The sequence below is a fragment of the Nicotiana tabacum genome, chromosome 11 (genome assembly GCF_000715075.1).
Source record: "Nicotiana tabacum cultivar K326 chromosome 11, ASM71507v2, whole genome shotgun sequence".
Lineage (NCBI taxonomy): Eukaryota > Viridiplantae > Streptophyta > Magnoliopsida > Solanales > Solanaceae > Nicotiana > Nicotiana tabacum.
Genome location: NC_134090.1, coordinates 78,735,063 through 78,748,629, shown reverse-complemented (window position 1 = coordinate 78,748,629; position 13,567 = coordinate 78,735,063). Strand labels below are relative to the sequence as shown.

The window sequence follows — 13,567 nt, the reverse complement described above, 5'->3', positions numbered from 1 at the left end:
GACCTGAGCCTCACCAAGATACACGAACGCGAACACACAATCGCTAACGCGAAGAACAACCTTTCCCAGCTGCCACAATAACCCTTCGCGATTACGATCCCTATCTCGCGATCGCATATAAGGAAACCGGAACTCTAGATTTCAGCAACTCATAAATGTTCCAAAATCCACCGAACATGGTCCAAATCACACCCCGAGGCCCCCGGGACCTCAACCAATTATACCAACAACTCCTAAAATATCATAGGAACTTAATCGATACTTCAAATCACATCAAATAACGCTAAAACCAAGAATTGTGCATCGATTCAAGCCCAATGAACTTTTGAACTTCTAACTTCTACATTCGATGTCGAAACCTATCAAATCAAGTGCGATTGACCTCAAATTTTACATACAAGATTTACATGATATTGCGGACCTTTTTCAATTTCTAAAATCGAAATCCGACCCCAATATCAAAAAGTCCACTACTAGTCAAACTTTTCAAAAATCTTCCAACTTTCTAACTTTCGCCTAATTAACGCCAAAATGACCTACGGACCTCCAAATCAATATCCAGACATGCTCCTAAGACCAAAATTACCATACGAAGCTATTGAAACTTACAAAACTCCAGTTTGGAGTCGTCTTCACACAAGTCAACCTAGGTCAACTCTTACAACTTAAACTTCAAACTTAGGGGCTATATGTCACATTCCACTCCGAAACTCACCCAAACCCGACACCAAGCACCCACGACAAGTCAAATAACCATAAAATAAAATAGAGGGAGCAATAAATAGGGTATAAGGGCTAATACTCTCAAAACAACCGGTCAGATCGTTACTGTTTAGGTCTGGGGTTTTAGTGTTGAAGGAGTAAACTTCATCGTATGCCCAATCTCTCCACAGGCCTTGCAAAGCATTCCCTCCCCCTCATACAGTATGGCTTGGGTGTGGGTACCTATGGTTTCCGTAGTGCTAACTAGGATTTCCAATTGCACTTGAACACAGATCCTTGCGTACCTGCCCCTTAATGTGGAAGAGGTACATGTGTCGATCTTTAAGAGTTTCTGATTTTGTTGCCAACTTGTTCAAGGATGGCCTTATCGTAAAATTCTATCGGAAACTACGGTAGCCTGATCTACACAACAGTTATGGTTATCTTAGATTCTGCTGGGATAAAATTTGGTTCCCATCGACGAACTTATAAGAAATGTCCCGCTACAAATCATGGGCCCTCAGTCAAGATACTAGTCATGCTCTCTTCGACATTGAATTTAACTATAAAGAAATTCCAGCCCAAATCGATGAGGGTGAGGGGTTCAATTGGTTTCCATAAGTGCGTCAGCTGTGCTCGCAGCACTTGGTACGAAATTTTCCTCCCAAATTTTTTGATAATTATGGAATTTTTCCAAGGTTGGTAGAGTCTGACTTTGTCTTCATTTGTTAGTGGGATCGGAATGTTCCCGGTGTTTAGTTCAAACAAGGGAATGAAGGGTGATTGGTGACGTAGTTGGTACAGATTATATGAGAATTGGTTTGCCTCAAGGAGGATTTACTTAAAAGAATTCTTTTGGGGCATATCCTCCTCCATATCCCATAGGTGGGGAACAAGGAAAATACCAGGGGTTTCTGTGGGTTTGAAGTGTGGGGTCGGTAGCTAGAGGTGGGCCTACGGGCATTTTGGATTAAGATGGGTTAGTGAAAGTTAGAGAGAGGGTAATATTTCTCTCTCCTTTGAGTCTAAAGCGAAAAAAGAAAAGGAATAAGGAGGATAGTTTTCTTGATATATAGAAAACTGAACAGAAAAGCTTTTTTCATCTGGAATGTACGAGTTTGGTTTGCCCCCCTTTTCTATGTACTTCTCTGCTACGAGCTTGCACTAGTTCCTTCTAGTCAGCTAGTGTTCGATTCGATGTTCCTTAATCTCAATTCCTTTGCTGTTGTTCCTTCTTCAAATTGACTAATTAATGATTTTGCTTGAGACAAAACTCCATTTTTCTTGTTTTATGGGCTATAATTTAGGGGTGGCAAATTAGCTGGTGGGGTCGGATATGGGCGGGTCGAAAACGGATAATGCAAAAAACAAATAAATTGTCTGATCCGGCCCATGCATATTTAATATGGAAATAAAATGGTAAACCGGCGGATAATATGGATATCCATACTTTCAATGGCTTCTTGAATATGATCACTTTTGGGAGAATTCTTGGTCTCCGAAATTTGAGGAACCCCCAATTTGAGTCGTTACAAAATTAAAAGTTAAACTCATTAGGTATCCATTGGTTATTCATTTTTAAGTGGATATATGATTGTTATATATATTTAACCTATTTTCAAAAAGTTCATTATCTCACCCACTTTTTAATGGATAATAGGGAATAACACTTTTAGTCCCTATATTATAACTATATTTTGATTTTAGTCCTTGTGTTATCCAACTTACAACTACTAACCTTCAATTATATTATGTGAATGATTTTGATCCTTCAATTAACAGACGTAAATATTTTTAACGGGGATCGCTTAACCGAGGGATAAATCTGGTATTGCACTTTCGTTTGCTTCTATCCTCTGCTAGAGCTCTCTTTCCCTCTCTCTCTATCTCTATCTTTCTCTCTCTTCGTATAACAAGCTCATTTGAGCTAGATCTGATGCCTATTTCTATTTCTATCTATGTGTTTTTTCTCTCTCTATCCGACGAGCGCGAGCTCATCTAAGCTACATTTGAACAAAACACATTGGTTCTTGCGAAGATTTCATAGTGTACTCGTGATTCTGTGTATATTTCTCTGATTTTATTTAACTCTCGTTGTCTCTTTTCGATTTTTGCAATTTTGAGCTAGGTTGGGTGAATGCACTACTCTCTTGGTTCCAACATCATTTAATTTGCAAAATCTAAGCTGCTACCTGGATATCTTGTCCGATTTCTTGGCTTTTTTTTAGAACTTTAGATTCTAGGAATTTCTAGAATAAAAAATTGGAACAAGCCTGTAAAATTCGTTAGAAAATAGGGGTATAACTTGATTAATGAAGATTAGAAGTGAAAGTAGTTCTAGCCACATAAGCTACAAAAGCAGTAGCTGGAAAGATCAAGTTGTATGCAGCGATACTTTTGGAGCTCTTGGAATTTCTGGTGTACTCTTGGCTACTGCTGGAGGTATTGGATGGCATGCTTTAGAATTTTTGATGGTATTGTACTACTTCTAGTATTCAATATCTCTATGCATCTATGTTTTGGGGATTATGGTCTACCGCGCCTAAAGTTGTTAATCGGTCATTGAGTCATTTGCACGTGAATGAGCAACATCATGGTGGACATCACCATAGAATTGATATGGATCATCCTATTCTTGCTTTGAATGTGACTATACTCTTTATAGCTGTTAAAGAAGGGTATAGTCATCTTCACCTTCAACCAAAGAAATAAGATAACTTGTTCCCTTTTCTATCTTTTTCTAAGATTGTTAAGGACGTAGCATTTGGTAGGTTAATCCTATAAAAAAGTATATATGTTTGTATTAGTTTATTTTTAAAAAAGGAAGATAAGCAGAGTTCTCCCAAAATACTCACTGAGCATTACTTTCATTTTATACTAGCACAAAAAGTGGTGATTGTGAGATTCTCTCAAGCTTTCTGTTTAGTGATTGTTGCAAGATATTGTAGGGGGAGATCTTTGCTTCTCTTTAGCATTAGAAAACTTATATTGGACTTTCCGCTAGAACCCCGATATGTGTAAAAAAAGGACAATTAACTTTGTTGCCATTTGTTTTGAGAACATATTTTCATTTTGCTCCTATATTTAGAGAAGTTTGTCTATCGTGTGTATACACACACATACACGCACATATATCTGCTGAGTTGTATTGTGTACAGCTGGGATCCTGTGTTGTGAAGTAATTTTATTATTATGAAAAACAATTGCTTTGTAGTGATTATAAAAGTGAACAATGAAGTCGCCATACTTTTTTTCAGATGCAAGGATAGTACTGGCTACTGTATAATATGCGTCTACTAATTTCTTTGATGTATCTTTTCTAGGAAAAATAGTTCTTTTTCTGCTATTCTGTCCCTCTACATATGCTTAATCTATATAATTTTTTCTTGTAGATTATACTAGATAATAAAGAGAGTGGAATAAGATTAGCAGTGGACTAATGAAAGCCAATGCTTGTCATCATTGTGCTGATGCAGTATCCTCCGTCGTTGGTCTCATAAAAGTTGGTAATGACCTTATACTTAAAATTTACCTAATTATAGCTGGAGAGATCAATCTGTTCTTTTAGAAAATAAGTTTCACCATTTGATTTGTCTAATTCTGTCATTGAGAACTGAACAAAGTGTGTGTATGGGATTGTTGTTGAGCATGAGATATGGTATTCATGTTGCTTAGTGCTAGTATATTGTATTAATTTAAACAATGGCATATTCTTTCAATCTATCCAAAGTTGAGACTTCCATTTGGCATTTTAGCAACAAGACAAAGGCATATTTGCATACTCCCATGTAATCATGTTGAACCAGATAATCCTCCACCATTATGTTGTTACTTTTGGGGCATCAGTGCTTTAGGCTAAAATTTCCTGTAGGGAGGCTAGCCATTCAAAGTAGGAATCTGAAAGCATTAAGCTACCTGTTCTTTTAAAATATTTTTTTTAAAGTCATCACAAAAGAAATAGATTTGAAAATGGTGTCTTTAAAATACATATCCATCACTAACTTTAAAGTCATCGCAGAAGAAATAGATATGAAATCACACATTCCTTGTTCATCATTTTCTTGATTTCTTTATTTATGATGAGCCAGTAGCTCTCTTCTTAAGGTGTCCCTTTCTTCCTCTCTTTCTAGTTTGAGAAAGTGCTTCTCATAATCTTGATGGTGGAACATATTGTCTTTCTCCCCTCGTGATGAAGAGTGAGCTTGTACCTTCCCTAGAGTGCTCGCCAATTTCTGCTAAAATGAATGCCGAACTCTTTAATTACTCTCTAGGCTGTGCCATGTGCTGGTTAAGTTGATTGATCTGACATATGTATTAAAAAACATAAGGCAACTAGTAAATTTCAATATTTACCACTTAATAATCAAAAGAGATTCAATATTTACCACATAGATATTAAAAAAAATCTTTCCTAAATATAAATATTAAAAAAAGTGTAATTACTGTTTGTTTAGTCACAAATGAGGAACTAGACTGCATTGGTACTTGACTCTCATTGATGATACGTGTAACCTGCAGCAAACAAAATATTTTGTGGTTTCAGTCTTAATAAATTTAACCAACTCATAAGAAAAGAATACAAAAACAAAATAAAAGAATACATTTGGAATACTTACTTCTGTTACATTACTTGGTTCACTAGAAGAGCCTTCTCTTCCAAGTTGTTGTTGAACATCTTCTTGGTGGTTCTGCATGATAATAGGACATCTTCTACTATTATGTCCTGTTTTTCCACATGTACCACAGTTCTTCTTTTTTCCTTTTCTGGATGTTTTTGACGAGTTATGCTTTTTATGATCTAATTCTTTTGAAGATGTCTCATCGGATCCTCTCTTTCTTAATTTTTTCGGTCTACCAGGCTGAGTTTTGTAAATAGGTGGCAGCGCTGGTTCTACTCCTATCTTAGGACACTCTTCGGAGCTATTAATTGGCAGGATTGAGGGTCCATAACTCTTCATATACAACTCAGTTGTGTAGCATTCAGGGACATACATTTCTGGTTCGTCCTTTTTAACCCATATAGTTGCAATTGCATGATGACAAGGTATTCCAGTTAACTCCCATCTCCTACAAGAACATGTCATCTCCTTAAGATCAATAGAGAATAGTCTAAAATAGTTGTCCTCAATTTGGTAATGGAACTGGTCAGCTTTAGTTGCAATACATTCAGCAACCTTAGATTTATTTTGCTCTAACTTCAGCAAGATTTTTTGACAGATTTTGTGCTCATGCTTCATTATGTTATCTATATTCTTCTGAAATCTTGACATCATCTACAACCTAATTGACTCGAGCATTGTCAAAATGTGCTTGTCTCGAGCAATCAATAGTACGTTATTGAACGATTCACATAAATTGTTCAATAGTATATCACACTTTGTGAAAGAAGAGAAAAAAGCTTTGGACCAGTGAATAAGAGGCTTATTATTGAACCATTGAGGGGCTTCTGAATTCAACTTTTCCATTTCTTCCATATACTTGTGGAATTGAGCTTCAATAGTTGCCCTTTGCAGCTTTCCATACGACGTCCTTCAGTGCTTGTCCCCCAAACCCTTCATTTTTAAAGTTGTCGTGCAGGTGCCTCACACAAAACCTGTGTGCAACATCTGGAAGTACCTCATCAAAAGCTGGAAGTAGACCCTTTTGCTTATCAGAAATAAAAGTCCATGCAAAAGGGTTTTGTCAGATTCCTAGGTCTTCATCAAGAAGAGTGGGAAACCAACACCATGTTTCTTTTAACTCACCTTCTACTACAACATATACAATTGGATACATGTTGTTATTTCCATCAACACCTACAGCAGTCAATAGTTGCCCACCTTTTTGATGTCCTTTCAAGTGACATCCATCAACCTCTATAATTGGTCTACATCCTGCTAAGAACCCTTGTTTACAAGCTGCATAGCAAATATAGAGCCTTAAAAATCTTTTTTTGCCTTTGACCATTGTGTTTGGATTATCATCTAGCTTCAAAATACATGTAGTACCAGGATTACTCCTCCGCAACTCAGCGCAATAGTCCCGCAATATGTTAAATTGCTCTTCTTTAGTTCCTGTAATCAAGTTCAATGCCTTTCTCTTTGCCTTGTAAGATTGGTATCTACTAAGTGTGCACTTGTGAGTTCTCATTACATGAGCTTGAAATTCCTTCACACCCCAGCTAGGATTAATTCTAAATCTTCTATATACTTCTTAGCCAAAAACCCAGAGTCAATAGTCCTATTATCTCTTTGGTTGCCACATGAATGATCAGGGCCTATTGTCTTGATCCTGAGAGGTTCATCCTGATTGGCCTTTGATGCAAAGATGAACCATTTGCATTATGGCAACTTGCAAACTGCTCTTGACCTCCTAGTTTCATTCTTTAGAAATTTAACGTCTTTCTAATTCATCATGGCATATACCTCAACTGCCCACTTAAATTCTTTACTATTACTGAAAATCATATTAATCATAAATTCAAATGTTGGGTCCTCTAAGTCCTTGCCTGGATTAAAAATAATGGATCTTTTAGGGTTATCATCATCTGAATCTCCATGCAAACTCATTAATTCATCGTCTGATAGAACACAATCTTCTTCTTGAGTTTGACTAGGAAAGTCTGCTAGCATATTTGATACAAACCCAAACTCAATATTTTTCTTAGTTCTGCAAATCTGGTTATCTTTATTTTTTTCTTTTGACACTAGCTGACTCTGTAATAGAATTATTAATTTTATCTAAAATCATGTCATCATCTTCTTCAGGATAGTACAAGTCATGGAATGACTCACAATCTTCACTTGTAGCATCACTATCATTACCTCCCTCTGTTATATTCACATCTATGAAGCATTCTTCATTATGAAGTTGGCCCTCTAAATCAGTCACAACATCATAGCTCCATTGATCCTCATTTTTGTGCTTAACAAATATCTCAACCTCTCTATTCACAGGTATTTCACTGACAAGATTATATATATCTGAGTCATTTGTTAACAATCTTATACTTGTCTCAAAATGAGGTCCAAACTTAAACCAAATTTTACTTTTCTATCATCAACATTCAACTTCTTCATACATTATCTCATCTGGATGATAGAGTTTTCATCCCCCTTACAGTAGTCATAATAACCTATTTGTCCACCAATATAATCCATCTCAGGCTCAAATATCCACCAACCCATATAGTGCAGCTTAATTGTGTACATATCAAGATCTTTACCTTCATCTGTAAAGAGATTTTAAAAAGAAATATATTGGTTTCATTAAGATAAAGTAAATATAGATTTTACAAAATGGCGCACCATGCATGTCTTTTTATTTTATTTTATATTAACTAAATTCCTATTATCTGATGTAATTTTTCTGTTTAGGAATAGTTTCAACAAATAAATTTCTAAAGACCTTTCTATTAACCTTCAGTTTGTTGTTCATATCTCAAGGGAAAATTCATTTTCCATCTCCCTTTTATTTAGATAGAAAATGAAAAAGAAAAGGATCGGAAGAAAATTATGAGGATTCCATGAGTTTGGCAAGCAGACAACCCAACAATTGCATAGACATACATGGAGATGGTCACTTGTACACAACAACCATTTAAAAAAGAGCGCACTGGTAATCAGTAATCCATTCTTTCACACAAACATGTAATAAAGAGAAACAATTTGGCTAGAGGAATTGAAAATAAAGTGACAGCAATCGAGGTCGAATTATTCAAGATAAACTGGACATATGCAGATTTTAAGATACAATTGAGAGCATTAAATGTATGTGGTATTTTTGGCAAATGCATCAAATATGTTTCGTTGAAACTTTTTCAATTTCTAATAGAAATTGAATATATTTGTGTTAGCATACGGTTTCCTTAAAGTGTTTAAAATCGAGTTCGTCTTGTCGCTTGAAGTATATAAGTAGTTTATATAGAATCTCATTTTTCACATATGCAAATAATTTGCACATCATCAAGCCAATAATTATAAGTATTCCAGTATGTATGCTGTGATTGTCACATGAAATCTTAAACTAATTAACTCAAAGAGTACTCACATGATGGGGTGGATTGTAACCAATTTTTAAAGCGCAATTCCATCGTTGTTTCCAGATCAAATAGATCGAGGACTTCTTTGTAATGAAGAAGTGTCTAAATATTGCAGAACTAGGGTTCAACTAGGGTACGTCATGTCCAGGACAAGAGACTGATTTTTCTTTATATTTTTTTATTTCTCAAAACAACAATTTTTGAAATACCTGAATTGCCCCTTTTAGTAGTAAACTCTCTGTTAAAAATATTTAGGTCTGTTAGTTGAAGGATCAAAATCACTCACATGATATAATTGAAGGTTAGTAGTGGTAAGTTGGATAACACAGGGACTAAAATCAGAATATAGTTATAATACAGGGACTAAAAGTGCTATTTTCTCGATAGATAATTATTTTTTTAAATCTATTTTGCCACCACTAAGTATAATGATCTAGGAGAATTAACTAGACCCCACTGTTAATGCGCTGTGCATTCCATTAGTTGTACAAATTCTATCCACTTCACAAGTTTATTTGTGTTCATTTTTGGTTAAGCTTAATCTATAATGGACTCAAATGCAGTGGCATTCGTTGAGCAGGGGTTATTATGTTAGGAAGGTAGAGAAAATCGATAATTATTACTCCCTTGGCTAAGAATAAGATTAGGTTCTTGCTGAATGCATATGTATACACATGCCAAACAGAAAAGTTAGCGAAATAAGTACTCCCTTTGATTCAGTTCATATGAACCAATTTTTTTTTGTCCGTTTTAAAGAGAATTATCCATTTCTAAATTTGGAAATAACTTAGATTAAACTTATAACAAGGAGGATTTGCATTTATACCCGCTTTTTGTGTCACGTTATAACTTGTGCCCGCTTTGCAAAAAAATTTGCAAGTGTACCCGCTTTTTCGCATAACTTCAGCATACGGGGCTGAAGTAGCAAAAACAATCACGCAAAACTTCAGCATTCTAGTAGACGAGCCTGAAGTAGCAAGTGTGCTGAAGTAATTGCTGAATTTAATCATAGTAGCTGAAGTTTTGTTCTCTATTTGCATTACTGAAGTTTTTGTTTTTGTAACTGGCGAACTTCAACTCTAGAGCTGAAGTTTTTGTTTTGTAACTGGCGAACTTCAGCTCTAGAGCTGAAGTTTTTGTTTTTGTAACTAGCGAACTTCAGCTCTAGAGCTGAAGTTTTTATTTTCTAACTATTGTTATAAGTTTTTGTTTTGTAACTGGCGAACTTCAGCTCTAGAGCTTAAGTTATTTAGTACATTTGTAAAAGTTTCAGCACTATATAAGCAATGGACATTTTATTTCTTATTGCATACAACTATACAAGTAACTTGGTGTCTCTTTGTCATAGGTAAGATGCTAAATTTGTGGTGAATTGCTTTTACTTCAGCCTGGAGTTAAGGGTAAAAAAGGACATGGTGTTAAACAATGACCACTTACAGATCCACTCGTATTTCTTGACTGGAATACAATAGTGTAAGAAAATTTTCGTCTTATCATTGAACCAGATATGTCTACACAAAATTCTAATAACTGAAGTTCCATAGCAGCACCAACAGCAACAGAAGAAAGAAGAAGAAGAAAACGAAGGAGGAGAAGGAGGAGGGAAAAGGGGGCTGAAGTTATTTAAAAAATGGGTACAAGTTAAAAGTTTTTAAAAAAATGGGTATATGTTAAATGTGGGCGACCAAATAGGGCGTCCCGTGCAATTTTTACAACTTACAACTCTACCTTTAATGAGAAGCATTTATAACCACACAAATACTCTAGACCCCTTTGTGAATTGTTTAGGACCACATTTTCTAAAAGTCTTCATTTTTTCTTAAACTCTGTACCCAGTTAAATAAGTTCACATAAATTAGAACGGAGGGAGAGTATAACTTAAATAACAATTGTATATATATAGAGAGACCTACATATATAGTGGGATAATATAATAAAAAGATTTTAACACCATACATCTAAAGTTGTTGAGAATATTTGGGGTTAGGAAATTATAAATTAAGTTGGAGATGGTGGGAGAGTCTGATTGTTGAGGAAGTGGCTAAACAAAATGAAAGAAAGACGAGGGCGGGAAAGGGGAACCTCGTGTCCTGCTCCCCTTACTGTTACATAAGTCAGCCCTTTGTATACTTGGCTCCACCCACCAGCCTGATATTATTCAAATACATGAGAAGCATGTATGGAAAATAATATTACACTTAAGAAACCAAAAACTAATTGATGATTTGACCCAGAAAAAACAAAAAGAAAAGGTGATATTGTTACTATACATTGACCTGACTAAGTAGGCGTTTGGACATAAGAATTGTAAAATTTTAAAAAATAGTGAAAAAAATATCAAGTGAAAATGGTATTTGAAATTTAGAATTGTGTTTGGACATAAATTTCAGTTTGGGTTGTTTTTGAAGGTTTGTGAGTGATTTGAGTGAGTTTTGAAAAACAGCTTTTTGAAGTTTTCAAATTTTCGAAAATTTCCAAAATGCGTTTTCAAGTGAAAATTTAAAATTTTATAAACAAACGTTGATTTCGAAAAAAAGCGATTTTTTTTTTGGAAAATGAAAAAAAAAAATTGTATGTCCAAACGGGCTCTAATTCAGATTCACATCAAGTTTGGCTACTAATTAAGATGAGTAAAGTGCTAAAAAATTCTCCATTCTCATAGCTCAAACTCAAAATCTCTGGTTACACATGAGGAGGATTTCTAACTATTCTACCACATCTATCGGTAGCAAGCCACTTTTTTGTTGAAATATTAAACTTTATTAATGTGTTCTATTTACTATTCGTTCATGAACTAGCTAGTTATCAGTTAATCTTACAAGAGATGGATGTATTAGTGGATGAGTCTAAAATTAATCTTGTGATAATCTTATTACTTTGGAAGAAGAAAAGTATAATAATCTTATTCATATACTTTGGAAATAAAAGAAGTGTACGATTAGATGAAGATGCATATATGTTAGACCAGATACTAATCGAGATCACCCATAAATACCATGTATTCTAGCCATTTTGTGGAAGCCTAAATTATGAAGAAATAAACGAGGAAATGTTAATTACTGCTATGACTTACCTGTATACCCATATCCTCAAGCCAGCAGCAATTAGTTCTTTGAAAATGGGAACCATAGATTTGGGTGAATCTGTCCATCTGCCCCTTATAACTTTACTGTATAAATCGAGTGTATTGGAATCAGAAAATGTCAAGACAAATTATTAAAGACCTCAAATTTTCAATGATTTGAGTTTTTGCCTTGGTTAAAGACTTAAAAGTTATGTCTACTTGCTGCGTCAAATTGTCATCATTTGCTATAGTAGTTCTTATACGAAGTTGCGTTTCGTGAAAGTAGGTGTAATTCTCCAAATTACATGAAAGGAATCTCTAAATTGCTAATTGACTACATATAACTTGTAATACCTAAGAATTAAAAATAATCAAAAGGAAGAATGAAAGAAAGAAAACAAATTGTAATGAAGAAACATTATATTGCGGTAAAATTGAAGAATATACAGTGGCTGACCTACATTGAGGCTACCAGGTGCTTAAGCACATATTATTATTTTTAGGCGGAATACATTCGGAGACACTTAAAGTTGACACGATTTTTCATTTAGACACCTGAACTTAGGGGTGTTCCTAATGAGCACGTACATTATACGAACTTTGCTCCAATTAGACACTCTTTTAACTATTAGTGAAACTTATAAAGTGTGTGCAATACACTCGCTACTGATGTGGCGAATGACGAATTAAATGAGGACATATATCTTTTTGAGTTAAAAAAGAAAGGAAAGACTATGTTAAATCTATTTAATATGTGTTCTTGGTATTCTTCACTATCTTCATGTGTGTTCTTGTTCCAACCAAGATTTTAATCCAAAATATTAAGAGAAACTCCTCCAAATTTGTTATAACTTGATCTAAAGATTCCCCAATACAACCCGAAGGCAACCCCAACATTAATTTCACAAACTTTCATCAAATCAAGTAACTCATTTTAAACCTTCAAGCTTTTTAAAGACACCATTAATGGCATTTTGATTTGAAATGAAGAACTCGAACTCATTTTAGTTTTAATCAATAGGGGGCTGCTCCTGGAGAAGAGTGACGGCTGGAGATGGATGGGGTGAAGAAAAAGGGTTCGGCGATGGGGGTTAGAGAGGAGGGTGGCGGAGGATTTGGTGGCGATGAAATTTTCAGCTATAAGACAAGTAGCAACTGTTGAAAGCTAGATGCAGAAATACTCTAAGGCTGCAACAGTCAAATAAATGGGGCGCGATTCTTATTGTGTGAAGCAGAAACTAAGGAAAGGATTATGGTACCAGAAGAAGATGAGAAATTGTGTAATTATATCACCAAATTTGGTGTTGGCTCCTGGAGTTCTATCCCTGCACTAGTTGGTAACTGAGAGTCTTCAATTGGATATGAGTAGTGACACTGATAAAGAAGAAGGAAATGGTGAAAGTGGAGGAGGCAATGGTGGAAATGGTGGTGGACATAAAGAAGAAGAAGAATAAGGAAATAAAAAAGACAAAAAAAAAGAAGAAAAAAATCTGTTTTTGGGCTCTTCACGCGCCTATATTGGGTGAAACGCACTCTATATGCCAACTCAGCATGAAGTGCCTAATTGGAACAAAGTTCATGTAATGTACGTGCTCATTAGAAACAACCCTAAGTTCAGGTGTCTAAATGAAAAATCGTGCCAACTTTAAATGTCTCCATATGTATTCAGCCTTATTTTTATTCAAACACTATTTATATTGGAAGCTAGTAATAAGATACAAAAATATTGATGTAAGCACCCACTTTTAGAAAGTATCTTTTAATTAAAGGTAGTTGAGCAT

General features: G+C 35.0%; 1 protein-coding gene and 1 long non-coding RNA gene across 3 annotated transcripts; one reads left to right on the top strand and one right to left on the bottom strand.

The window, feature by feature from the left end:
- Positions 1–2,573: 2,573 nt before the first annotated feature.
- On the top strand, positions 2,574–8,480 carry LOC142166304 (uncharacterized). The gene is made up of 3 exons (XR_012696615.1): positions 2,574–3,176; positions 4,095–4,208; positions 5,561–8,480. It is a non-coding gene; the product is annotated as an uncharacterized LOC142166304 (long non-coding RNA).
- Positions 4,596–8,854, bottom strand: LOC107820322 (uncharacterized). 2 transcript variants are annotated; one of them, XM_016646584.2, is made up of 4 exons: positions 8,731–8,854; positions 5,319–5,769; positions 5,146–5,214; positions 4,596–5,004 (listed from the first exon to the last, which is right to left on the bottom strand). In XM_016646584.2, coding segments are annotated over exons 1-4 (564 nt in total). In that variant the 5' UTR covers positions 8,733–8,854; the 3' UTR covers positions 4,596–4,962. The 2 variants fall into 2 exon arrangements, with proteins under 2 accessions (XP_016502070.1, XP_016502069.1); XM_016646583.2 differs by lacking the exon at positions 8,731–8,854 and having other exon boundaries at positions 5,319–5,975.
- Between the last annotated feature and the right edge of the window lie 4,713 nt (positions 8,855–13,567).

Excerpts from the sequence above, each read along its gene's own strand:
- LOC107820322 (XM_016646583.2), bottom strand. The coding sequence starts at position 5,975 with ATGATGTCAAGATTTCAGAAGAATATAGATAACATAATGAAGCATGAG. Across the intron at positions 5,215-5,318 it reads AACCAAGTAATGTAACAGAA|GTTACACGTATCATCAATGA; the intron begins GTAAGTATTCCA and ends TGTTTGCTGCAG. Across the intron at positions 5,005-5,145 it reads CATTTGTGACTAAACAAACA|ATCAATCAACTTAACCAGCA; the intron begins GTAATTACACTT and ends TACATATGTCAG.